Here is a 25,819-nt window from a genome sequence, read left to right on the forward strand (position 1 = left end):
CGTTTGGCTGCTCCAGACTTTGTTGCGGGTCTGGAGCAGGAGCTGGGTGTGGGCAGTGACCCCTCACCGCCAGCCCCAGCTCTGAGCATCCCCAGAGCTCTCTGGTCCAGACCCAGCCCAGGCCATGACTGATGATGAACCCAGCACGTCCTCCTCCTCCTCCTCCTCCTCCTCCTCCTCCCGCACTTGGCTGAAGGGCCACTAGATGGTGGTAAGTACCTGCTGACCGCAGCCTTCCTGGGGAGGGTGCCCAAATCCCCTGGGCAGCGCCGGGGCAGCCCCCCGGCACCCACCAGCCCTTGGCCGGCAGCGGCTGGGGCAGGAGCATCACCCCAAGGGTGAGCCCAGGCATCGGCCCAACGGCCGCTCCGAAACACAGCTGTGCAGATGTTTGCAAGCCAGGCACAAGCCGGGGGGACCCCGGGGGACCCCAAAGGTGTGCAGGGACACAGCCAAACCCATCCAGGCACCAGGTCCCCTCACACAGCCTCACTCACACCGGTGAATGCACCTCCCTGCCGGGCACGTCTTTGGTGTGGCAGATGGGTTTGGGATGCCCAGAGCTCAGCTTGGCAGGGCGTAAGCTTGGCTCAAATCCCTCCGGTGTTCCCGACCGGTTCTTCCAGCCCTGGATCTCCACAGGGTGGGTGATCCTGGAGCAGCGGGGGAGCCCCGCTCCAGGGATCTGTGCACCCGGAGAAACGCTCCCTCCGCTCTGCCCCTCGGCGCGACGCTCAGCCCTCCCATCTCCATTTCCCCGTCCGTGAGCATCTTGCGAGGGACCGGTTCATTTTGGGGGCAGCTGCAAGGCCAGCGTCCATCTCTCCAGCATCATTGCTGGGAGCTTTTGGGGATCCCAGCAGGGAGGAACCGATGCTCTTGCCTAGGTGGATGCTCTGGTGCAAAAAAAAAAACAGGGTTTGGGTTAGCCCAGCACCCCGTTACCCCTCTGGGGCCTCATCCTGCCCCAGATCCTGGGGCTGCCTGGGCTGAGACCTTCACGCTCTGCTTGAGGAGGGGCTGGGGAGTCAGTGCACGGGGAGATGGGAGCAGGATGCTTTGGCCAAACACGAGCTGCTCCAGCCCCAGCTCAGAGCAGGGGGCCCCCCCCCGGGCACGCTGCGCTGTGTTGGGGTGTTGGTGGGGTGTGGGGGGGAGTGAGGAAGCACGGCGGTTTGTTTGCACAGACTTGAGAGACAGCTTTCCTGGGAAGGGGGTGAGGCTGCGTTGTCTGGAGTGCCTGGCCCACTTCCAAGCAGCGAGGCTGTTTTTCTGGCAGGCGGTGGGGAGGAGAGAGACGTGCCAGGCTGGGAGGGCACGGGAGGGGGGGGGGGTGAGCCATCCTCGCCTGCTCCAGGGTGGGGGGGGAAGGTTACTTTGAGTGGCTCTGCGGGCCACCAACCCCACAGAGGTGACCGGGGTGCAGCTCCGGGGAGGGACCATCACCCCCAGCCCCTGCAGCTCTGCACGGGGCCACCCAGGCGGGCCCCCCCACTGCTCTCTGCAGTCCTGGGGGGGGGGGGGGGTGTGGGCACCGATGCTCAGCTCAGGGCTGCTTTACACGCCCCCCCCCCCCCCCTCCCCAGCCAGCTCTGCCTCTGAGTCACTGTTTTCCCGACAGCTTTGCAAAGCTGATCAACACCACTAAAAATAATTTCCGCCTGGCTCTGAACCGCAGCCAGCAGCAGGCCTGAGGGGGGAAGGATGGGCACCGCGGGATGCGCGGAGGCAGGAGAGGGGATGGAGCCCTCGCCCCAGCAGCCTCACGGGCTGCCCTTTCCAAATCCACCTTCCGAGGGAAGAGCCCCGGGGCTGGCTGGCTCCTGGCAAGGCGTCAAGCGAAGGATGCAGCAGTGCCAGGCCAAGCTGGGGGTGCAAATGGTGCTGGGGGTCCGCAGGGAGCCGGGGGCAGGATACGGCCCCGGCCGCGTTGCCTGCGTGAGGCTGGCCGTGCACCGGGCAAGGGCACGCGTGGGCGCAGGAGCGGGGCCGTGGGCACAGCTGGCCTCACAGCTGCGCCATTTGGAGCCACACACTCATGAATATCCATGAATATGCATGAGGGGGGGGGGCAGCCAATGGCAGCAGCGCTCCGGCGTGCCAGCAGCTGCCAGCCTTCGCAATGAACTTCTCCTGACATTTCGGATGCGCCTCAACGGGTTTCCAACCCTCCCACCCCCCTCTCCGGTGCGTCCTGGCCACTGTGTGGGGTCAACACCCCCCCACACACACACTGCTGGGGGCTCAGCACCACAAAACTCTACTTGAGGGCCAAGGTGGGACCCCTCAAGCCCTGCCTGTCCCCTGCCACCACCCTGGAACGCCGCTGCTGCCCAAGGCGGGGTCAGCCCCAACGGTTTCGGCAGCTCCAGCCCCATGGAGAGGTGCAGTGACCCCCCCTCTTTTCCCTAAAGCCATCTATCCACAATTAGCTCAGCCTCAGCTCCGCTCCTTCTGCCCACGCAGTGAGGACAGACATTGCCAGCAACCAGTAAGGCTCTTCTACTTCATTTTTAATTCCAGTCAGAGCACGTCGGCTCTGCCTTTCACCAGTGCAGAGGGTGGGAGGAAAAGGTGCAGGAGAGCACAGGGAGAGGCATCAAGAGTAGCCAGAGCCCGAGCGCTGCTGGACACTGACTCTGAGACAGCTACATGCTCCTTTCCAAGCAAACTAGATTCTGGCTGTGAGGACCCCCCCTCTCTGTGCGTGGCAAGCGGTGTGTGAGGAATGAGCATCCCCTCCAAAGGGCAGGGGAGACAAACTGACCCCCCCTCTACCTCCCCACCAACTCATTCCCCTGCTCCATGCTCCTGGGGAAGGGTGGGGGGGGGCAGGTGGAATTTCATCCCTGTTTGCCCCAGCTGCGGGCAACCTGCGGGGCGAGCTGTGCCAGGAAGCCCCACGTGTGGGCTCTGGCTCCGTTGCAGCAGAGACCACCCTCCTCAGGAGCTGCACAGCACGGCCATCTCAAGGGAAATACAGCCTCCCCTGCCTGCAGCACAGCCAGGGGAACACAGGGGGGACTAAAGAGACCCGCTGGGCAGTGGGCAGCCCCTGCTCCCAGCCCGAGGTCCCACCAAGGAAAGCCTTCCTCCGTCGTGCTGGATGTGAGCCAGCGTATCTCACCCTGCCCCGGGCCAGGGACACGGAGCCTCGCTGGCACTGCCACCTAACTAAGCCCTGCTACTGCTCCAGTCAGAGAGCAAAGGCCATGGGAAGAACAAACACAGGTTTCACTAACCACTAGATCTCTCCTCCAAAGAGAAGAGCGATACGAACACACTGCCTGGGACATCAAGGACAGTCGAGAGTCAGCAGGGAGAGAGCATGTGAGCCCCGGACACGACAGAGCCCAGGACAAGGCCGTGTCCCCAGTGCAGGCCCAGTCCCACCAGCCTGGATATCCCTCTGGGTCAGCAGCGGTCCCTCTTCCAGCGAGGGCTGCAGGGCCCAGGGACGGCAGGCGAGGTCGCTAGAGGCGTTTACTGCACCTCACGCCGACTGGCCAAGGGCTCAGCTGGCTCATCTGGACTGTCCGAGTGGGCGTCATCCATGCCGAAGTCACTCCAGTACGGGAAGGTCTCGAGGCAGCTCGGACCCTGCAGGCTTCCCAGCCCGGCACAGCTGGAAAGAGAGAGAACAGATCAGAGCGGAGGAGAAATCCGGGGGGAAGACGCGGGGGGGCCTGCGCATCTTCACCTCAACCGCTGCCTCCTTGGCACGACCCCTTCTGCGCAGCAGAGGCTGCTCCCCCTCCGCACAGCCCCAGCTCAGCCCTCTGCTTCCAGCCAGCTCAGCCACAGGAGCAGCCGCTCACCCCGGCACGCAAGCTCAGAGCAGGAAAGCAAGAGGGGGGGGGAGGACTGCCACCAGCGAGAGGCAGACGGTGCCGGGAGCCGAGAGGGACGCATGAAGCCACGCTGCCTGGGTACCTACCCCCTTAGCCTCGGCTGCTGCGCTCCCTCAAACCCCCTCCTTAAACCAGGAGGGCTCTATTTAAAAACAGGTCTCTTGCTGGAGTCCAGACACCTCTTTCTTCCTGCTATTTGAAAACCAAGATGAAGAAATGTGGGCACTGGGTGGTGCAGAAAGCCAGACGCGGCCTCTCAGCAGGTAAATACCTCATATTTGAGGGGCAGGGGGGATGCAGAGCACCTCTGGCAGGCACACCAGGCTGCCAGCGAGCGCAGGCAGGGACCCAGCGCCTGCCGCAGGACTCAAACACGCAGGTGATGTCTGTGCTTGTTCAGCTTCTTGCAGGGAGCTGCAGCGGTGGCAGACTTGAGGATGCCCTCCTCCCCCACCAGGTCAGCTGCCTCCCCAGGTGCAAAAAAAAAAAAAAAAAACCCTCGACTGGCTGTAGGGCAGGGGGGGCAGCCACCCCATGGGGAGAGGCCTGATAAATTCCCCAGTATGCAGCAAGCACGCTGAAGCTCCGATGGGCATGAGGAATCGCAGAGCACACTCGCGCTGCAAGGACGAAGGCGGGACACTCGGAAAGCCTGAGCTTCGAAAGCCTCCAGAGGCTCCTCTCTCCCCAGAGATTAAAGGGAGGAAAGCAGCCTCTGTAAATCTCAGCTTAAGTTCTTCTGAGAGACTCAAACTCTTTTCTGCTAAGCTTTGGCCGCAGCCAGGACAGGTCACCCTCCCGGGCAGCCTGGAGGACATTACAGGAGAGTGCTGGTGACAGCCCAAGATGTCCAGCTCCCATCGCCTGACCCCCAGGAATTCTGCCCATTCGGTGCACAGGGCAGGGAAACCCGTGCTCAACTTCATTCTCTCAAGAGACAGCAGCAAGGATGGCACGGGGAAATTCAGAAAAATACAGGGGTCTCTAGAAAGCCTGGCAGCTCCTCTTTTTTCAGAGCAGAAGTTGTTTGCTGCGGGTGAGAGCCCCTTGCACAGGCACCAACGGTTTCACATCAGGCTGTAGCCAGACCCCCAGCCGCAAGCACTGGCAAGGGGAGGTGCAGACAGCAAGTCACCAGCTGCCTCGGTAGCCAGGCCTCCCCTCCGGCCAGCACAGAGCAGCTCCAGGCACAGCAAAGGGAGCTGGGGGGTCGCCCCACTGGTGGCACCCCCGGGACAGTCCTTCCCTGCCCGCGTTACCTGCCGTGCAGGTCCCCTCCCGGCAGCAGCGCGGGGCGGCTCTCTTCCTCCTGCGCCCAGCCGCAGTTGGACATGGCATAGTGCAGGATGGCTTCTGTCACCGTCTGCGAGCCCTGGCCTTGCACGCACGCTTCTATCTCGGGTACCGAGAGCTGGCTCTGCAGGAAAAGGTGCAGCCGGCTGTCGGAGAGGAGGACCACGTTCTGCACAACCCTGCGCACAGAGGGAGGAGGGTGAGGCAGGCGCCCAGGAGCACGCTGAGCCGTGGCCCACATCGCCAGGGTGACCACTGCCAGCTCTGCTGCCGCCTCAGAGCCGGCATCTCCTAAGCAAGACTGGAGCAGCCCGTCCCCTCCCTCCAGCCAGCCCTCGCAAATGCTTTACTCACTTCTCCAGGAACTGCTGCAGCCCCTGTCTCCGCTTCTCGATGAACTCATCCGTGCTGCCCACGAAGAAGGTGGATTTCCCGGGCAGCTCTGGGACGGGCCTGCAGGCAGAGAGGCAGCAATTCAGCATCAGATCACCCCAGCACCAGAACAAGGAGACACAGGGGCACCGCGGCAGCAGCAGCCAGGACCCTGCTTTGTGCAGAGCTGGATCCCAGGAGCTCAGGTATCCTGCGTTCGTGTCTGGGGTTTCTATCCACATCTGTTCTGAGTTCACATGGGTTCTCCCACGGCAATGGGAAACAGCAGCTGGATGAAGGAAGGGGAAAGGAGGGAGAACAAGGCGTGCTTACACCAAGCCAGCATTCTTCTGGAGCTGTCTCCTCAGCCACACGAATTCACGGTACCGGCGCCGCACGCATGAGGTCTTAGCAGTAAAGGCTTTGCTGTTGGTCTGAAAAAAAAAAAAAAACCAAACACACAAAAAAAAAAAAAAACAACACCATGGAAATAATCCAGGTGATTGAGGAGCAGCAAGGCAGAGGAGGGCAGGATCTCGCCTGCACAGACCCCCAGGCTCAGTGACTAAGGGATCCCCTCAAAGCACTGGGTTTTGGGGAGCTGGAAGTGCCTAGAAAACTTGAGCAGGCTCCACAGGAGAAGCTGGGTCTCAGACCCGCATGGAGAGAGCGCATTAGGAGGGATGGGCTGCTGAGGGTTCCCCCTTCACGGCTCCTTCCATCCCCACTCAGCACAGCCAGACGTGGCCGGACAACTCCACTCGTGAGCCTCGTGTACAGCACGGCCGCGCTCTGCAGCCCACCCCTCTCCCTCAGCCACAACTCACGTGGAGGAAGATTTTATAATCCACATAGGAATTCCAGGAGCCTTCGTTCTGCACCCGGGGGTCCTGAACACGCACCGTGGTCAGCTCCTGCAGCACAAACACTGCCTGAGCTCACCGCCCCACGCCAGCGTCACCCCCTTCGCAGGGCTCAGGGGGGCTCCCAGGGACGGGTGACCCATGACCACCCTGTCCCAGCACAGACCCCTCCCCAGCCTTCCCCATCCCTGTCACCAGCCGCCCCCCAGCTCTGCCCCACGGATCCTGCCCAGCGTTCAGCACCTCTCACCACCACTCCACCCACCCCCCCCACCCCCCCACAGCACTCAGCCAAGACCACCCGGCGCCAGCGCTGCCAAACCCCAGCCAGGAGCAGACAAAACCCATGTCAGAAAGGGTCTTACTTCCTCTCGGCTCTCCAACATCCTAGAGCCAGAGCCCAGCGGGAAACATCTGTATGGAGGAAAAAAGGATTTAGTAAGACAAGATCAGCAATCAAGACAACTGGGGTCTTGCAGTGTAGTCTGCATCCCCCCAGGCACCTCACACCTCTGTCCCATCCAGCGGGCAACTCCCCAGCCCCCACGTCTGCACTCAGCTGCCCTCCCTGATCCTCTCCCCTCAGTCACCACAAAGAGGATGCAGTCAAATCCAGCAGCCCACAGGGGAGAAAGCATCCAGCATTAATCTCTGGCATGCTCCTGGGGCAATGTGGCCTGCTGGGCTCTCACTGAGGAATGCTGGAGCGTGTGCCATGACCAGAGCCGGAGCCTGCAGCACCTCTCTCCTCCACGGCTCATCTTCAGGTCACCCCTGCCCGCAGAGAGGCGCTGGGATCCTGCAGCCTTCCGGAACAGCACTCAAAAATCCCCGGCTTGCAGAGGTGAGCCGGGCTCCCAGCTCAGACAGGTTGTAACCACCCGAGGACGGGATGGGGCAACCGGCTGCTCCGGCTGAGCTGCCTGCCCTCCTCTCCCACAGCACGTCCCTGCTCCCGGGCAGATAACGGGGTTTCTGGGAGAGCCAGATGCAGCTCCGGGAGAGCTTCTCCCCCAGTGTAACTCCCGTTAGCCAGGAACGGCCTCCTGTTAGCTGGGGTCCCCAGTTTGCTCCTGCAGAGCCAGAACTGGCAATGCGGGAGGGAGACGGGGTGGAAGAGCCCGGCCCACTCCCCCGCATGGGCAGGTTTGCACTGAAATGCCAGGGGAGCCGGTTCAGCTGGGGAGGAGAAAATCCTGTTTTTATCTGTTTCCTTCTCCTACAGGCCTCTCTCCCCTCGCTGCCTGCCCAGCGCGAGTTCCGAGCAGGGGGAGCAGCCAGCCCACACCAGGACCTTGCTGCCCCTTGCCAGAGGAAACCTGCTTTTCTCCTGCATAGATCCAGACCCATTCCCCAGCTGCCACCTCGGTAAGTCTCCCATTAGCACCAGACATGGATCTGCTGTTCCTTTCCATCTCTTTCACGAGTCACCCGAATAAGCAGCAAACTTGGAACCAGATTTCCCCACCAGACTAGGTTTTGTGTCTTCACTGCAATCCTTCTCCCTTACACCCGTCCCTAAACCCCCCTTCCCCTTCTCCCAGGGGCTGCAGAGGTGCTCGGTGCCCTGCTCACACGCTCCCATCACACCAGCCGCTTCCTCAGCCACATCCCTCCGGCACTCCCAGGTCCTGCTGGACCGTGTCAGCTAATTTTCTCCTCCATTACGTGCTCCTGCAGCAATTCCTGTCCTGCAACACCACCACAGACACAGTGCCAGGACTTGGGGGGAAAGGGACAGCAAGCTAACCCTCCCCACACCCAATAAATGCACAGTCCAGACAGTGAAACTCCTCTGGGGCAGAGTTTCACCCCCCCTCCAAGAGAAGCTGTGCACACACAGACCAGGAATATTCATCAGGGGGAGCTGGAAGACCAAGTGCATCCCACGTCCTCGTTTCACCTCCTCTGCGGGATTGTTTGCAGGAGGTTTTGGAGCCCCTGGGATGAACTGGCAGCGCAGGACTTTGCTTGTCACAGCCCAGGCTCCCGAGGGACAGGGCTGCCTGATGGCAGAGGCAAAGCAACCCTTCACCTGTTCCCCATTCCTGGAGTCTTGCCTTTTAGGCCATGAGAGCTGCCAAGTGTCAGGCAGCGCTGGAAACCCAGCCTTTATTTATAGGCTCCGATGTGAAGCAAAGCTCTTCTGAAGACAGAGCTAATTTTAGCTGGGACAAGGGGAGGGGCTGAGCCACAAACCACGCTTTAAAAATCTGGCTCCACCAGTTTGCAGGTACTTTCTGCAAGACTTCAGCCATCCGATTCCACCCAGAGAGCACAGAAAGTGTTAATAACAGCGGAGAATAGTTTTGGAATAGACAGCAAGAGACCCAGGCCCACTCCAAGATGTCTCCAAGTAACTGAACTCTTGCTGGAGTTGGGTCAGGCTGCTGCTGTTTCCAAATTGAGCTGTAAGGGGGAGGGCGAGGGGAACCTACAGAAAAAAAAAAAAACAACCCATGCTTCAGCACACATGATTCTTCCCCTGGGGAAGGAGAGGAGCAAAGGAGCCAAATGTGACATAAGTCACTTTGCTCAGCACAGTAATGGGGGAGCTCCGATCCTCCCCCCATGCTGGGGGCTCCCAGCCAGAACCAGTTCAGCAGTAGAACTTGACCATTACGTTCCCTGGCCTCCCCAGGGGATGCTGCTGCCGTCCTGTTGCTTTTAAAGCTTCTTGCTCTGCATAACAGCCCTGCCTAGATTAAAAATGCAGGAGGGAGAAGAGAGAGACTCACAAATTGCCTAATGGAACAGCAGAGGGTTGCCAGGAAGAAGAATTTAATTTCCCAGCTACTGAAAGGGTGCTCTGAAGAGCAGAGAGACCCCGGGGGGGAGATGGCTCTCTGCAGTCAGCGAGGAGGCGGAGAGGCTGCAGGGAAAACTGAGATCAGGGTGTCCGAGCGCTCACGTCTTTTACCTCTACATTCATCCAGAGATGTAGCAAGAAACGCATAATATTATTTATCCTTCATTTGGAGTTAACTGATCTTAACTTGATAAATCAACTTAAACGCAATGGAGAAGGCAGCTCCGAGTTAGCTTTAAACGGTTTCACCAAATCCTCTTTCAGGGCTTTTGCTTAACGCCTCAGTGTAAGGGGCCCTGGGATATGTGGTTTGGGTTTGGTTTAATCTTCCTCCAGTTTGCATTTCAGCATTTCCAGGGCTCACACTTCGAACCTCTTCTAGCTAGGAGGACGTGAGCGGTGGAAGCCACACAGGAACACCCCACATCCACACTCCTGGAGCCTCACGACTTTCTCCTGCCTAGGATACAGCAGTCTGGGTGTTTAACGAGCCACAGACACAGTCTGACTCCAGGCGGATTGCCTTCCCCAGCCCTCTACTCACACTGCTGAAGGAGAAAGTGTTAGTCTTTATCTCTTACTTGCAGTCTTTTATCTTCCTTGCTGACTCTGACACACCCTTAACAACAGCCTCTACCCCTCTATAACAGCAGGGCCGACAGTAAATACTCTTTCCTAACCAGCACACACCAAAGATAGTTGAGACAAATTCAGAGCTCCCTCCCGCAGCCCCGCTCCCTGCCCAGCTCCAGGCTGGCCGAGGCTTCACGTCCACCCGCTCCAGCCACGCAAGAGTCTCCAGTTTTGAGGAAAACCTCGCAGAGGAGCTCCACAGCAGGAAAAAATAGAGGGAACAACTCCCGCTTGTTTCTGCTTTTACTTGCCAGGCTTGGGAAGAGCTGTCCCCGACTGGTACCCGGGCGGGTTTTCTGAGGTTTTTTTTCCCGTTGGGGAAAGAAGGGGGTCCCCCCATCCAGGCAGATGCCCCGGATCGGGACCCCCACTGGGCAGGGGGTGTCCCCAGCCCAGCCCAACGCCGCAGCACGTCGACCCGAGGGCCGGACACTTGACCGCACTAAGGGTCTCAACTCGCCGAGCTGAGCAGCGGCCTGAGCCCGGGCCCCGCTCCGGCACGGCGGCCGGGCTGCTCACCGCCGGCAGCAGCCGCGGCACGGCGTGAGGCCCGGCCCGGCCAAGCGGCTCTCCCGTCAGGGGCTCCCCGCCCCGGGGCTCCCCAGCCCCGCCGACACCGGGGCCTCGCACCGAGCAGCCCCCCCACCGCCCCCCTTAGGGCCCCCTCACCTCCTCTCCTAGGCCGCGGCCCCTTTAAGCGGCGCGGCGGCGCAGCGGCCTTATAGCAAAGGCGGTGGTGCGGAGGGGGGGGGGCTGCCCCTTCCGGCGCGGGGCATGCTGGGAGTTGTAGTCCATACTTCCCTCTGGCGACGGTGCGCGGCCTGGACCCTTCCACTGCAGGCGGCCTCCCCGCGGGGCCCGGCCACGGCCGCGGTGCGATTTCCCCTCCCCCCCCCCCCGGCTTAGGCCTCGTCGGAGAGACCGTGCCGGCCGCGGGCGGGTGGCGGACTACAGCTCCCAGTGTCCCCCCGCGGCGCGGGGACTACGACTCCCAGGGCGCCCCCGCGGCGCGGCGGGCGGGTGCGGGTCGCGGCGCAGGCGCAGTGCGGCGCGGCGGGTACTGGGGCTGGCTGGGCTCTTTTGTTCGAGGGAGGCGGACAGAGCGCGGCCAGGCCCCGGCGCCACCCGACCCGCCCTGCCCGCCCGCCCCCGCTCCCCGCAGGCCCCTTCCCCTTGGGAACCGTTGGCGGGGCTGTGCAAGGTGAGTGTGGGCCGCGGGCGGGCCGAGGAGGGAGGGGGCGCGGCGGGGTGGGGGGGGGGGGGGGGGGGGGGGGGGCGGGAGGCATTGGAGGGAGGGATGTTGAGGAGAAACTGGGCGTTACTGGGTGGGATGGGGGCGCGTTGCTGCGGGAGATGGTGTTTAGGGTGATGAGGCGGTGGTTGCGGGATGCTGGGGGGTCGGGAGGGGTTGGGGAGGCGGGGGGGGGGTTTTTTGGGGTGCTGGGGTGGGGCGTGTTCGTGGAAGGGGGTGTTTGGGGGTGTTGGGAGAGGGGGGTTAATGGAGGGGAGGTGTCTGGGGGGTGCGAGGAGAGGGGGGGGTGTTAGTCGAAGGGGGGGGGGGGTGTTGGGAGAGGGGGGTGTGCGGGCAGGGCCGTGCCTCTTAAAGGGGCCTCGTGGCGGGGGGGGGGGGGAAGGAGAGTCTCGGAGTGAGGAGGGGCTAGGCCCGGGCGGTCCTTTGAGGAGCTGAGAGAGGCTCCGAGGGCTGGGGAGGAGGCTGGAGGGAAAGGTGCGAGGGTGCCTTGGGACAGAGGGAAAAGATGTGTCCTGGGGGCTGGGAGGGGGCTGGTGCGTGTGGAGAGAACAAGGGTCCGGGGAGATGGCGGGGAACTGGGTTTTGGGGGCTGCGGGGTGGGAGTGCCCATTGGGAGGGGAGAGACTGGAGCGGGGACCCTGCTCTGGGCGGGGGGGAGATGGCATTTGGGTGGGATGGTGCTTTAAAAGGCCACTGGTGGAGCCCCTGGGATGAGAAGAAGGGGCGGGAGGTGTTTTCTGGGGGGGAGAGCTTCAGGGAAAGGGGGGAGGCTGAGGAAGGAGGGGGATTTCTCAGGGGAGAACTTCAGGGAAAGGAGGAAGGCTGAGGCAGGAGGGGGATTTCTGGGTGGAGGGCTTTGGGGAAAGAGGGGGGGTGCTGAGAGGGGGATTTCAGGGGGGGAGAGCGTCAGGGAAAGGGGGGAGGATGAGGAAGGAGGGGGATTTTTGGGGGGGAGAGCTTCAGGGAAAGGGGGAGGCTGAGGAAGGAGGGGGATTCAGGCTCCGGCTGCTCTGAGAGCGGGGAGGGGATAAGTGTCAACTTTTGGCGGGGAGAATGAGCGGGAAGCAGCTCCACAGGCTGCGGGAGAGCAGGGAGTGGGACGGCAGCCCATCCCAGGGAGCTGGGGGGAGGAGAGCTGCTGGGGAGCAAACTGGGGGGATGTGGGGCTGGGGGGAGATCCCTTGCAGAGACCTCGGTGTGGGGCTGGCAAAAGATGGGGAAAGGGAGGTTGTGGCTGGCAGGCTGGAAGCAGGGATGTGCTGGAGATGGAGAAGGAGCTGTGTTTGGGTCGGGTCCCTTCTCTCACCCAGAACAAGGGGTGGGTGTCGGGGCAGCTCCCCTGCAGGGCTGGCTTCCTCTGGCTGTTTTGCTGGGGGAGGAGGTTTGGGAGAGTCAAGCTGCACTTGGAATGGGAGTTGTAAAATCATGTGGGGGAAGAGTAAGACTTCTGGAAAGGAAAGATGATGGAGCCAAAATGGGATTTGTGTCTCCGGACAAGGAGGCGGCAAGGTTTTGCCGAGGAAGCAGCAGTTGTGGGGCTGCACGAGAGTGCAGTGGTGGGGTTTGGCTCAGGGTTGTGCTGTGAGCTGAGCTGCTCTGGTGTGGCGTGGAGTTGATGGCAGGGACTGAAAGAGTGGCCTGAGTTTGGGTGGCGAGCAGTGGGGATGGGGTTGGGGCTGAGCGTGAGGATCCCAGAAATGGGGCAGTGCTCTTGGCGTTGATCAGTTTGGAAGCAGCAAACACCTATGTTCCTATAAAACTGAGAGATCAAAGTATGAAAGGGCTTTCTGGCTGAATAATTATGGGTTCTATTGGTGAGAGATTTTATTAATTAAAAAAAAAAAAAAATCCTTTGTGCATTTGAGAGAGGAAGGTCTTTGCGACAGATATGTTTGGAGTCCCCATTGCATTTGTGACCCAGGCGCAGTTTCCTATTGGTGCTTGAGATCTTGGTAGTGAAAACGATGAGAAACAGATGTGGCTGCTCTAAGGCCGCTGCCCAACACAAGTGAAATGCAAAAATAATCAGGTGAGGGGCCTGTGAGCGCTGGCAGACAGTTCCTGGGCATGGGGCTGCTGGAGGAAGTGCCCTCAGATGCGGTCCCTCTGTCCCCAGGGATGAAGGGCAGCAGGGGAAGGTGTTACAGGGCCAGGGTTGCTCTTGGAGAAGGAGGTGATGCAGTTTCAGGGACACTGGAAAACTGCAGCACTTGGGGCGATGTTTTCTTGCCTTTATATAAAAGAGAGAAAAAGAACACAAATCCCTGCTCTGATTGCATGAGTGTTTATCTGATCTAGAGGAGTTCAAAAGTTGTGTTTGCCGTCACACAACATAGTTCCTATCTGCATGACTGGATTTCTTACCTCAGGTCCTCTTTTTTAGCAGGGAGGTAACGTTCCTACTGTTGCATGTGTGTTTCTCTTAAATCCAGAGGTGCATTCTCTCATGGATTGTGAATTTAACTGGAAATGATGTGGCTGGACTTGAAGGTTGTGGCTTTTCTTTAGTTTGGTCTCTGCTCAAAGGCTTGAGCTTTCACTCAAACTTTCCAGAAATGTTTTCTGCTGTTTTCAGGTTCTGGAGAGTGGAAGACTTAACATGCTTGTTCCCACTTCAAAAGAAAGAAGCCTGCTGCCTTTCCCTGGCGCGTGTGGAATAAACTTGGCGTGCTTACGAGTCTTTAAAGAGATGAGTGATCCCAGCCAAGTTTGAGAAAGGCAGGAGGAGGAAATGTTTTAAGTTTAAAACTCATTAAAGCTGAGCTGAACTGTTAATCCTTTAAGGTGTAGCTAATGGAACTAGTCTGTACTCAAATGAAACCTCTGGATCTCCACATTTTTGTTCTTAGGCTGGTCTTCCTTTCCTTTGTTAAACTTTCTCCTAAAAAGATTAGCACCAGGCATCACGGAAGGGTATTAGGTGGAGCTTCCCGATCTTCCGAAGAAAGTGTCCCAGCCAGCGGGGTTGAGTGTATTTGCACTTGTCTGGTAGTGGTTTCCCTACCTGGATGCTGTTCTCCAGGAGGTCTCATGATTCATAATGTGCTTTGCTCCGATCTACTGCGATGACGTGCTGTCGAGGCTAGCTCTTGTTCCTCCGTCTGCTGGTCCTGCCCCAATAACGCAGACTTTTGTCCACACCTTTTTGCTGGGCCTCTTTCTTCATGGCCTTTTACTGGATTCTGAATTCTTTTCAAGTGGCATAGGTGTGTTCTGGATCCTTTTCCTCTTAGCTGCAGACCAAGAAGTTACTCTTTTGGTCTCTCTCTGTTCTGCTTTCCTCTTCACAAAGGATTTCAACTTTGCCTTGAGTGTTAAGTAAGAAGCAGCAAATGAAAATGGAAACATTTAGCATAGGCCCATCCTGAATTTGTCTTGAAATCATATTTTTCAGTATAAGCCAACTTTTCTCACACATTAAGTATAGAAAGCTGAACCTGAATTTTAGGAAACACGCTACTGACGAGATCTCTCTCAGGCAGGAGTCATCTAGTCTCTAGTTCTATAGATCTGAGACTGCTCATGTAAATGTAATATGAGTTGTCTGCCCTCCCCAAAAATGCCCAGGCAAAATGAAACGGTTTCACTTTGCACCTCTGCACGCAGGAACTTGGTGCGTGTGAAATGTGTTTATATGAAAGCTCTGGAGATAGGGGAGCAGAGCATAGGGTAAGTCTTCCCTGCGCTGCCTTTCCAAGCAGATGGGGATTGTTCAACCTTTCCCTCTTCCTCCAGAGACTAGAATCCAGCCAGTGCTTTGGGTGGCTGTGGTTTGTTTTTAATAACTAAAATTGGAGGGTTTTGATGTTGCCGGTCACAGAAAGCTGAAATCTTTGTCAAGCACTCTGTTCCACGGAGGCATTTCTGATGCAGAGGAAGAGGGTGTGGGGAGCAGCTCAGATGCTTCACAGATAAAGCCACATGCTGGGTTTGTAGCCTCCCGGGGGGTGGGGGCTGAAGTCCTTTTCTCGCGCTCGAGCTGCATTTTTGACTGCAGTGCAGCGAGAGGCCTGTGCAGCAGCTTGTCTCTGTGCTGCTGGCTCGAATGCTAAATTCTGTACCGGGTTGAGCAGCAGATGATGTGAACTACGGCTTGGCCTCATCCGCCCGGAGCACCTTTCTGGCTTGCAGGCTCCAGAAGCAAAACCAGCCGTTGTTCCTGCTGTGGGGACGGGTGCTGAGGGGACAGCCGGGTGCCAGCCCCCTGCCTGTGTGGGAGCAGGCATCTTGAGAACCCACAGAGATAGAGCCAGTCCGTACAAAGGGGTTACACTGGTGCTCTGTGGTGTAAATACCTCTAGCAGTAAGAGGGAAACCTCTCCTGAAAGGAACAGGCCCCAAGTGCCTGGGGACTTTGGAGAGGTTGCTGCCTGCCATATGCTTAAGGTGTGGTTGCTGCAGCCCTTTGCACTGGTATATTTGTCCCTCCCTTTGGCAAGCTCTTTCTCAAAGTGCTCCTGGCCTTGGATTTGCATCTTCTCTGCCCAGCACTTACCACAATAAAATGATGCATCCACAGTGTTGTATTGCTTGCAATAGAATTGCTTCTCTCTATTTCCCTTTCCACACCTACCTGTCCTACAAGCCACCTCTACTTTTAGCATCTCCCCTCTGAGCTCAGCTTGGCCAGACTCTGCCATGAGACTCTTTGATCCAGTTGCCTTCCTATGAGGGCTTGAGCAGCCCTGGTGATCCAGCTGAGCGTCCTTAGGTACCTTAAAACCAAGTCCATCTCCAAGCAATAACCACAGCGCTTCTGACTTAAGTCCTTTTGGCTGCAGCTGAACCAGAAGCCCCTGCGGAGCGAGGGGAAGCCTGAGATCTCGCCCCTCCAGGCTGCTTCAGAGATTATTTGCTGGTTGTAGTCGGAGCTGTGGCAGCACCTTCTTGGGGATCTCCTTTGCCGTGGTGTGCTCAGCTTTGGCTCCCTTCTCCGGCAGCCACGTGGTGCGGGAGGAGGAGGATGGAGAGGAGGAAGGCTGTCCTGCGCAGGAGGAAGGAACTGCCTGAAGAATTCCAGAGTGAAACACGATCTCTCGGCTTCCTGCTGCAGCGCTGGCTCCTGCTTGGGGATTAGATGCTGGCGGTGGGTCGGAGGCTTTACATTGTTGTATTGCACACCAGCTGAGGCGGTGCCAGGCAGCCTGGCCGCCTCCTCCGCGAGTCCGCAGGCGACCGGGAGCCTCACAGCTTCGGGTTTGCCTCTGTCTGGCATCTGATTAAAGATGCTGTCAGTGTCTGTCAGCTCAGGAGTTGAGGAGGGAAAAGCCTCTCTGATGTGTATTCTTACATGGCTCTGTTTTAGTGGGCTGTTTCCAGGTGGTTGGGTTGGGGTTTTTTGCCCCCATCAAACAGGGTGTCCGCTGGCATTGAATAAAGGATCCATGGGGGAAGCACTGCCTCTCTGGGAATATCCCTACCACCACCTCAGCCGCTGGTCAGTACAGGGCAGGGAACTTCTCACTTCATTTAACACTTAGGGGGGGGTTAGTTTTCACCTTTGGCGGCTGCTGGAGCTCTGTAAGCGCAGCGCAGCATGTGCAGCAGCAGAACAAGCTCTTCCTTTGTCCCTGTCTGCGCTGCAGCCTGCTCAGGTGCTGACCCCTCTTCTGAGACCACCAGTTAAAAGAAAGACAGGGGAGATGTCTAGTGCTAAACGCGAGCAGAAGGAGGAAAAGGCTCGCGATGCAGAACCTGGGCTCTGGAACTGCCCAATTTGCTCAGTGACCACCAAGCATCCCGAGATGCTAGGAGCCACTTTGGCCACTAGCCAGTCCTCTGCTTGGCTCACGAGCAGCCCCAGCTCTGGGTGCTGTGTCGGGGGGGAAGATGTTCCTTCTTCCTTCTACCCCAGCATTGGCACTGAGTGAGGAGGCTGCTGTGCTCGCCTTGCAGCCAGTGCATGTGGGGGATGAGGTGCAAAGGGAAGATATCTGTCCTGCAGCAAGCGTGGCCAGAGACCGATGGTCGTGTGGAGCAACAGCCCAGGCACTGGCACAGCTTGTATGCCAAGGTCAGGTTGAAAGCAGCAGTGCAATAGCGGGGTGCAAAGCCTAAATGCGTTGGTCCAGCACCTGCCAAGCAGAGAAGTTCTGCTTTCTCCCTCTGTGCTCTTCCGTGCCCTTGAGCCTTGTCTGTGAGATAGTGGCAGAGACGGGGTGGTCTGGAGCGTGCTGACTTGACTGTGCTCCCTCTCGTCCTCTCTGCTGTGGCTTCTGCTGGTCCGAAATGGTGGTTTGTCTTTTGAGCTTTGTGGGGCCTGGTTTTAAGCCTTCTCCTTCGAAGGATACTCTTAATGGCAGCTGCTCAGCTCAGCAGCATTTTGTGCACAAGGGAGCTCATCCAGCTGTACCCCGGGAGCTGAGACTCAGAGCTGAACTCTGACATCTCCTTCAGCCAGTATAAATCTGCAGGATTTTTGTTTCGCTTTATAAACCAGCCCCAGTTTGCGTAGGTTTTGCCAGCTGAAATTTATTCTAGAAGATTCACGATAACGCGAGTGGCAAAACAAAAGTTTCTGGGCAGGTAATGTTTGACCCGCTCACCAGTCATTTTGCTTGGCAGAAAATACGTGTTTTACTGGAATAAAAAAGCAGTCCTGTTCCTCATTGCTTAGGCTGTGAAAGCTCCCTGGGCAGCTGTTCAGCAGGGTGGGGTTTTGGGAGGCTGAGGTACAGACTTGGTTTCAGGCAGTCTGGGTCCTGGTGCCAGCTTTGCCTGTGGCTCTCCGTGACGGCGTAGCTGCTTATCGGAGATAACGGATGGGGAGACATGGAACCTCCTGACCTTTTGGTCGATCTAAATCAGTGCAAGTTGTTCAGCGTGCTCAACTGGCTGCGCGGACTTCTTTGGAGCAGAGGCTGGTGATGAGGTCAGGGTACTAGAAGGCTCTATATTTTTCTTGAACCTAAAGAAAAAACCCTTCCCACCCAAGGGGATGCTCCATTGGTGCCGCCGCTCTCGGGGCTCTGTGGTGGCTCAGGATCTTGGCTGTGGTGGTGCTGGGACCTGTCAGTGTAACTGGTACCAGCCAAGAAGTGGCTGGAGAGTGTTTGCAAGGACCAGGGATGGTTTTAGCAAAATTGCCTGCCCCACAGCAGGGATGGAGGACAGGGTGGATGGCCATCCCCGGCAGCAATGAGGAGAGACTCTGACCCTGGATCTGCCTGGCTGCGGTGCTCATACTGGTCCGAGCTGGGTTTCAGCAGGGAAGCAGGGCCTCTCTGTGGTTTTTGGCTCTCTGAGGTGTTTCGTTTCAGGCTGGGGGAAGCGCTGGGTGTGTTGGCAGGGCTGAGCCTCCTCTGTAGTCCCCCCCACGTCAGCAGAAAGCAGAGCTGCGCCGAGGGCCACCCCGTCACGCCGTACCTGTGTGCTGCGGCGGTTACGGCAGGTAGCTGTGGGCTGTGTTGGGCCAGGGAGTTCTAGCTCTGCATCGCTTCTGCCACTTCCCAGCAAGCACTGGATATACATGCAGGATTTTTTGATTGACTAAACAGGTCTGGAAGATAAGTCAAAAAAAAAAAAAAAAAAAAAAAACAACAAAAAAAACCCACAGCATGTTCTGGGTTGGTGAGTTAGACAAATATTGCAGAGTGCACTTGTATGAACCAGCAAAGAGATGAACATGGGGAGCTCGGTGTCAGGTGTGACTTGTATTTAACTTGGATTAACTATTTATTAACTTCTAGTTAATATCAGCTGCCGTACAGCTCTGCAAATGCTTTCTGCAGCTCAAGGCCGGGTTGAACTCGGCTGACGGGCAGGTCAGCAAGGTGAGGGAAGGGGAGGAAACAGGTTGAGTGAGGACACGTGGGACTTGGCAGAGGAAGGACAAAGTGTGGAGCAGCTGATGCAGGACACTGCTTCGTTTCTGGAGGTTGTTGGGCAACACATGGGAGCAGCAAGGTTGAGTCATGGTGTGCTGAAAACAGGAACAAAGTATGGATGGAATCAGGCAGGGTCTTGATGGAATTAGTGAAATAGGAGACAAAAAGGCCAAAGCTGTGTGTCAAAAAGGAATCGTGTGAATGCAGCAGCTCCTGCTGGAGGCTGCTGTTTGCCTTTTCAGCTGGCAGGACCATTGTGGCCCATCTCTTCCTGTGTCACCTACCTTGTATGTGCCTGTTCTCTCTAGAGCAGCATTCCTGCACTGTGTTTTGCCTCTGCATGTCCATTATGTTTGCTGCCTGACAAAGGCAAGCCTGACCTTGACACAAACGTGTGGTTCTCTCTCCTCTTTCAGCAGCGTCGCCCATAAGCTGAAAAGCTGGCCAGCACAATGGGAAAAAAACAGAACAAGAAGAAAGTGGAAGAGGTCTTAGAGGAAGAGGAGGAGGAATATGTGGTGGAGAAGGTCCTGGATCGGCGAGTGGTAAAGGGCAAAGTGGAATACCTGCTGAAGTGGAAAGGCTTCTCGGAGTAAGTGCTGCCCTGCCTGCTGGGGCGGGGCGGGTGCTGGGCTGCTCTGGCGCGAGCATCTCTTCTGTCTTTGGCTCCCAAAGCCTCCAGGCAGGTGGCTCGGTCTCCCTGCGCTTCTCCTTGTCTGTAAAATGGAGCTAACAGGCCAAGGGCGGCCGTGATGATAAAAACGATGGTGCTAAATGCCTCGAGCTCTAATCAGGGCGACGAGAGCACAGCCTGGGTGAGAAAGTCCCGTTTCTGTCTTGCAAACAGGCTGCACGGTGCCCTGGTGGGGCTTCACCCCCGCCAGCCTTAAACCTGATGTGAAACAAACAGCCAGATAGAATTAATTGTTTCTCTCTTGAGAAGCAAAATAATTGCCCTGTCCTCTGGCATCTCTGCCCAGATCAGGGCAGGGTCCTGTTTCATGGGACGAGGGTACCCACATCCAGACTGCTGCTTCTGTCAGCATCTCCGCGTGACCTGGTGTCCGGGACTTTTCTTGGCAGGGAAAGCTGCAGCAAGCTGCCCGTGTGTAAAACTAAGCTGTTGTCTTTGATTGCAGTGAAGATAACACATGGGAGCCAGAGGAGAACCTCGACTGCCCGGACCTCATTGCAGAGTTCCTTCAATCCCAAAAAACTGCACATGAGAGTGAGAAGTCTGAGGGAAGCAAGCGCAAAGCGGAGTCTGACACAGAGGATAAAGGGGAGGAGAGCAAACCAAAGAAGAAGAAGGAGGAGGTGAGGCGGGGTGGGGTTTCTGTGCTCACCTCCCTATCCCTGCGTTTGGCAGGGTGTCTAGTAGCTAGAGCAGCCGCACTCCAAAACCTCAGTCAAACTGTTTTCCTGCACGGAAGGGAAACTGTTGCACTTCGGCAAGACACAACTGGAGTGCTTTTGAAAAGTTGTAGCTTTCAGAAGAAGGCGAGAGCTGTTGCGTAAGCTGGGCTCTTAGTGAATCCAGAGCCAGTGCTAGCACTAAATTGAAAGGCCAGTTCTTGAATCAAAAGGGTACAGAGCCCCAGCTTCTCCTGAAGAACCGCACAAGGAGCGGAACAGGAGGCAGGAGTCGCCTGTTGCCCCTTGAAGATGGGGAACAAGGTGGAGCAGAGAGCTTCCTGCTCCGGGTGCTCACGGCTGCTTGGGAAAAGGGACAGTAAAAGGCTCTGCAGTCTAGTTTTCATCCCTGGAGCTGCTGAATCTTGGCCAGCACAAGGGTTTGACCAGCAGAGCCTTGGAAATGAGATCCTCTGCTTGGAGCATCAGCAGGGTGCTCCGCCGTGCTGCCCGGGGCCCGGCAGGAGATCGCCTCTGTGCAGTGGGTTTACACCTGAATGGTCTTCTCAGTTCCTCGCTGGCCTTAGTCATTACAGTCCGAGCATCTGATAGGCAGAGCCTTTCTGAACAGCCACCAGTGTGTCCTGGTGACCAGAAACAGGGCTGTGGCATCCCCCTGGTGATGCTGCAAATGGAAAATTGTCTTTTTTTTTTTTTTTTTTTTTTTTTTTTTCCAGTCGGAGAAACCGCGAGGTTTTGCCCGAGGATTTGAGCCAGAGCGTATCATTGGTGCCACAGATTCCAGCGGGGAGCTCATGTTCCTGATGAAGTGGTGAGTGTGTCTTTGTGTCTGTCACTTCTTCACTTATTCTGTGCCAGAGAGGGAAGGACCTGCGCCTGGGGAGTCCCTGCTACCTGGCATGAAATCTCTTGCGATGGCGCTGCTGCCTGAGGTGACCCTCTGCGCTGAGGCTAACGTGGATGTGAAACGAGCAGGTAGGGCCCTTGGGATTGTGTGGCTCTTAAGATGTCCCCCCCCGCAGCAGGCGCGAGCTTGGGGAGAGAGAAGGGGCATGGTGTCATGGTGTGGGCTGCAGTTTCGGAAGGCTGCACCCCGAGGAGAGCCGTGACGCTGACCGCATCCCCTTCAGCTGTAGTGACACCAGGCTTGTCGCTGGCGCAGGTGGGAGCTAAACCAGTCAGGCGTAGGTGTGGGAGCCGTTTGCTTTTGCACCGTCTCAGGAGTACAGAGTGGCTGGGGGCAAGGCCGCAGCTTTGATTCGGCTTCTCTCCCCATCCCTGATGACCCAGAGATGAACTCGCGCCTGAATTTTCCCCGGGCTCACGTGCTGCTTCTCCCTGCTCCAGAGCCACTCGCGAAACGATCGCTTGGATCCCCCCCCGAGCGCCTCAGGGACTCCGTTTACTTAACCAATTCTTGATTTTTCTCCGGTCTCCACTTCTTCCACCTCCCCTCCACATCCCCTTAACTTGCACCTCTGCTCTGGCCTGTAGGAAGAACTCCGACGAGGCTGACCTGGTCCCTGCCAAGGAAGCCAACATCAAGTGCCCCCAGGTGGTCATCTCGTTCTATGAGGAGAGGTTGACATGGCATTCCTACCCCTCAGAGGACGATGACAAGAAAGAGGACAAGAACTAACCCCTGGCACCCGCTCTGGCCAGCCTTTGTATAAAGATCTGAACTGTGGGTTTGAGCAGGAGGGAGAGAACGCAGCTCTGCTCGGTTGGGAGCGTAGAGATGGCTGGAGAAGATGCCCTTTGAAGAGACCAGTATGGTTTCTGTGCCCTGCAGCTGCTCAACTGCTTTCTGCAGCTTCATGCTGTGTACAGATTCAAACCAGCCCGGCTCAATTTGGGGGGGGGGGGGGGGGGGGAGGGAAGGACAAGGGGATACTAGGGAGGGTTAGGGGGGAAACTGGGGTGTTTGTTTCAAGGCTGCTTATTCTGCAGCTTGTGGGAGAGGAAGCAAAGCCCCTTCCATGAAGGACTATCACTGGTGATGGGTGGGCTGGGGAAAAGGAGTGCAGAGGGATACTGCTTATTCTTCAAAGACCATCTCAGCAACCCACAGCCTTCTTCCCAATAGTGTTAACTCTGCATTTTTACGGCGTAGCATGTGTGTAGGCTTTTGGTTTTTTGTTTGTTGTTTTTTTTTTTGTTGTTTTTGTTTTTGTTTTTTCTTTTGCTATTTACTGGTGTATTGGTTTGGGGGGCTGGGGGGGAGGGATGTGGGGAAATTGTTCTCTTGTTTAACTGGGGAAGGAGGGAGATGAGGTCTGGTGACAATGTTCCAGATCATTTCCAGATCTTTTTTAGAACCTGAATTGAGAAAGGAAAAAAAAAAAAAAAAAAAAAAAGACAAAAAAAAGTGGGGGGGGGGTGGGGGAAAGGGAAAGAGCCCAGTATTGATGACAGAACTAGGGAGACAGGGACACTGACATGAGACTGTAACTGTGAACGTCCAAATCTCTGGAGCCAAGATCCTCAAAACCCTGCGAGCAATTTTTAGGGGGAGGGTAGGGGGGGATGGGGGGAGACTTGTGAAAATGCAAACTTGTGATTCGTATTGTCCTGAAGCAGAACTGCCAGTTACTGACACATGCATTGTATGTGGGAGGGTGGGGTGTGGGGCAGGAATGGATTTTAACCCTTTAAAAGCCTTTCTACCCTTCTTTCCATTAAAAGGTGCTATTTCTGAAAACTAGGGGGGGAAGAGAGACTTCTGACTACTTGTTTCTTTTCTCACCTTGACTGTCCAGCCAGCAGCATTGGGAACCTTTTAGTTCTGGGAGGGAGAGGAACTCAACAGCAGCACAAGAGAAAAATCAATTCCATATTCTCCCATAACAAGTGATTGTTTGTAGGAAGCCAGACGTTGGTGCTGGAGGCGGATGTGTTACCCTGAATCTTCTGAGGGTTTTTTTTTTTTTTAATCAGATTTATTACAAATACTGAACTATTTAATGTCTGGAGTCATGAGCCCCACCAGACTCCTGGCACCTCCTTGTAGGGTGGTATGTATCTAGACTTGCATTGTACAAACCTTTTTTAAAAGCATGTGTTTAGGTTTCTGTGAAAACGTTGTTTAAATGTAAAGTACGTGTTTGGATTTTAACTTCATACCAAGCTCTGTCAGTTTTTTGTCTCAATAAAATTTTAGATTTATAATGCTGATTTTTTTCTTCTCTACCTTGCTCCTTCCTCCAGCTCTTTGTGCATGAGATGAGTGACGAGGTGTAGAGCAGGTCACGGAGGGAAGTTAGCCTGCGGTTGCGGTTCCCTCTGAGCAAGGTTAGCTCTGGTGCAGCCCAGGTTAGCCTGGGGGCTCCGATCTGGGTGTCGACGGCAGCAGGAGCTTTGGAGCAGCTGACAGCAGGTTCTGGTTTATGTTGACTTTCGTCTGGAGAAGTGACGTAGAGCTTAGTGTCCAGAGGCCCGAGTCGAGGCTCTCCCCTGGAGACCAGAGGACTAGCCCTGATGCGGGACCTCGTTTGCCGTAGCAAGATGCTGCTTCAGCCAGGAGCGTGCGCGGCGCGTGTTTCCTAGCCAGGATCCGGCACCAGAGGTGGGGTAAGTGACCTTTACTTCAATTCTCATCTGAACGTTGAGCAGACTTTGTCGCTTTGCATTTACAGACGGGTTACTAAAGCTCTGGCAATGGTTCTGGTGACCGTGTGGCTGAAGATGGAGCTGGCCTCACTTCGTCCTTGGTACGGCCTTGCTGAAGGCCGTGAGCTCCGGTGTATGAAGGGTAGATCCATCCTCCTCTGCCCAACACTCCACGCAGCAGTACGGAGTGGGCTGAAGCATTCCTGGGAGGAGGATTGGGCTTCCTGGCTCAGAGGTTTCTGGTGTTCACAGGGAGAGGCAGGGTGGTTTTGTGCGGTACTCAGGGCTGCAAAAGTACGCAGGCGCTTGAAATCCGGGTTATTCGCAACAGCACAACCTATACCCAGCGGGACGGCGAAATGCCTGCCCTGCCCTAGCAGCCAGCAGAAGCGGCAATTAAACCTGTATTAATCACTAGAGATGGAAGGGGTAACGTCCACTTAATTGAACGTAAGAAGGCTGCGGTTCCCTGGGGAGGCTCTGGGGAGATCGATCGCAGCAGGTAGCTGGAAGATGCGCGTTGCTCCATCCCCGGGGGTGGGACAAGTGACCATGCTGAGTACGTGGGGCTCCTGTGCGAGCTGCAGGCTGGCGCCCCATCTCCGGGTACCGGCTGTCTCTGGCTGTGGCACTGTGTAAGCGGGGATGGGTCACCTCTCAGGAAACCGAGGCACGGGAGAAAAATAGTCTGGCAACCCCGGTGACGTGCTCAGAGAGATCTGATGGCGATGACGAGGTGGCCTTCTCCAGGCTCGCCGTCGCCTTGGGCTGCCAGAGGCAGGGCAGAGGCAGCTCCTCTGTCCCTGCCTTGTGCCCCCACGGGGTCTGGCAGAAAACCAGGGGCTGGCCCCGGGGAAGCGAGCGCGCCGGCGCGAGGCTGCCCGACTGCTGTGCCGAGGGCTCGGGCAGCAGCCGGCCGCTGGTTCAAAGGGCCGCTGGGAGCTGCGGCTCTCGCCGAGATCAGAAGCACGAGGCCCCGCTGGTGGCTGAGTGCTTCCTGCTTCGGAAAATGAAAGGTCTGCTCTTCACCTGATTACGGGCCGGCGGGCAGCCTGCGCCTCGGACGGCGCGTGGCCTGACGTGCGAGTGACGGCACGGGGGGGTGGGGGGGGGGTGAAGAGCTGGTTAAGCTCCCATCTCACCTGCCCCCCCCCGGTGCCCGGCCGCCCAGCGCGGGATGGGACAGGCACAGGCAGGGAGCCAGAGCGGGGATAGGTTTTTGTCAGGCTTGTTCTCAGCTTGGGCTGGTGGCTCTGAAGCTGTACCGGAGGCTGGGGAACAGAGCTCTGCTCACCTGGAGCCTCCCGCCAGAGAGGTGGGGGGTTTGCTGGCACGTCTGTGTGCGAGCAAGGACGGGTGTGAGTGTAGGAGCGGAGTTGCGAAGTAAAAGGTTCCATTCTGCGGGGAAGAGGCAGCAAAGGGAGACTGGAACTGGGGTAGAGCCATGTATCCTCCCCTCCTGTGTCCGTGCTTCTCTTCTCCAGCCAGGGAGGGGGCAGGAACCCCTCCGGGAGGGCTGTAATCTTCTCACAGCAGGCCGGGAAAAACCCCTGCGGGTTTTTTTGCAAACCGGTATTACATTCTAAAACAGCCCCTGAAGGAATATCTGAAATAAATACCCTAGAGCCCAGAAAGAGAGACGGGAAGCACCTCAGAGCATGTATTTTAATGCTTCACGTTCCCCTTGGCTGAGCTGTTGCTGTGCGTAGAGCTGGCCTGGGCTCAGCTCCGGCAGCAGGAGTAGCTGAACTCTTCCAGTCCCACAAGGAGAAGTTTCATTCCCAGGAAAATGACATTTGCCCCACGGGAACCCCGGCGGGGGAGCAGAGCGGGGCCGGCAGCGCGTTTTCTGCCTTCTCCTTGGGTTGTGTCTGGCCAAGGCTGGTGGGCACGAGGCGTTGGTGCCCCCAAAGCAGCGTCTCACCCCGGCGTCCTGG

At 57.2% G+C, this 25,819-nt stretch overlaps 2 protein-coding genes across 3 annotated transcripts; one reads left to right on the forward strand and one right to left on the reverse strand.

Moving 5' to 3' along the window:
• Positions 1 to 2,492: 2,492 nt before the first annotated feature.
• On the reverse strand, positions 2,493 to 10,639 carry SNX11 (sorting nexin 11). The gene is made up of 7 exons (XM_032989634.2): positions 10,491 to 10,639; positions 6,745 to 6,793; positions 6,344 to 6,430; positions 5,850 to 5,950; positions 5,499 to 5,597; positions 5,111 to 5,323; positions 2,493 to 3,625 (listed from the first exon to the last, which is right to left on the reverse strand). Exons 2-7 carry the CDS (start codon positions 6,763 to 6,765, stop codon positions 3,484 to 3,486), a joined length of 663 nt encoding a protein of 220 aa, XP_032845525.1. The 5' UTR covers positions 6,766 to 6,793; positions 10,491 to 10,639; the 3' UTR covers positions 2,493 to 3,483.
• Positions 10,640 to 10,907: 268 nt separating this feature from the next.
• Positions 10,908 to 23,441, forward strand: CBX1 (chromobox 1). 2 transcript variants are annotated; one of them, XM_032989637.2, is made up of 5 exons: positions 10,908 to 11,022; positions 19,316 to 19,491; positions 20,039 to 20,216; positions 20,990 to 21,084; positions 21,768 to 23,441. In XM_032989637.2, exons 2-5 carry the CDS (start codon positions 19,352 to 19,354, stop codon positions 21,910 to 21,912), a joined length of 558 nt encoding a protein of 185 aa, XP_032845528.1. In that variant the 5' UTR covers positions 10,908 to 11,022; positions 19,316 to 19,351; the 3' UTR covers positions 21,913 to 23,441. The 2 variants fall into 2 exon arrangements, with proteins under 2 accessions (XP_032845528.1, XP_032845529.1); XM_032989638.2 differs by having other exon boundaries at positions 19,319 to 19,491.
• The last annotated feature ends 2,378 nt before the right edge of the window (positions 23,442 to 25,819 follow it).

The sequence above is a fragment of the Tyto alba genome, unplaced genomic scaffold, assembly GCF_018691265.1.
Source record: "Tyto alba isolate M040663 unplaced genomic scaffold, T.alba_DEE_v4.0 Super-Scaffold_12, whole genome shotgun sequence".
NCBI lineage: Eukaryota > Metazoa > Chordata > Aves > Strigiformes > Tytonidae > Tyto > Tyto alba.

What these genes read in the sequence shown, in the direction of transcription:
- CBX1 (XM_032989637.2), top strand. Translation starts at nt 19,352, where the DNA reads ATGGGAAAAAAACAGAACAAGAAGAAAGTGGAAGAGGTCTTAGAGGAA. An exon ending in AAGTGGAAAGGCTTCTCGGA is followed by an intron (nt 19,492 to 20,038) that starts GTAAGTGCTGCC and finishes CTTTGATTGCAG; the next exon opens with TGAAGATAACACATGGGAGC. An exon ending in CTCATGTTCCTGATGAAGTG is followed by an intron (nt 21,085 to 21,767) that starts GTGAGTGTGTCT and finishes TCTGGCCTGTAG; the next exon opens with GAAGAACTCCGACGAGGCTG.
- SNX11 (XM_032989634.2), bottom strand. Translation starts at nt 6,765, where the DNA reads ATGTTGGAGAGCCGAGAGGAA. An exon ending in TGTTGGAGAGCCGAGAGGAA is followed by an intron (nt 6,431 to 6,744) that starts GTAAGACCCTTT and finishes TTTGTGCTGCAG; the next exon opens with GAGCTGACCACGGTGCGTGT. An exon ending in CAGAAGAATGCTGGCTTGGT is followed by an intron (nt 5,598 to 5,849) that starts GTAAGCACGCCT and finishes CTCTGCCTGCAG; the next exon opens with GCCCGTCCCAGAGCTGCCCG.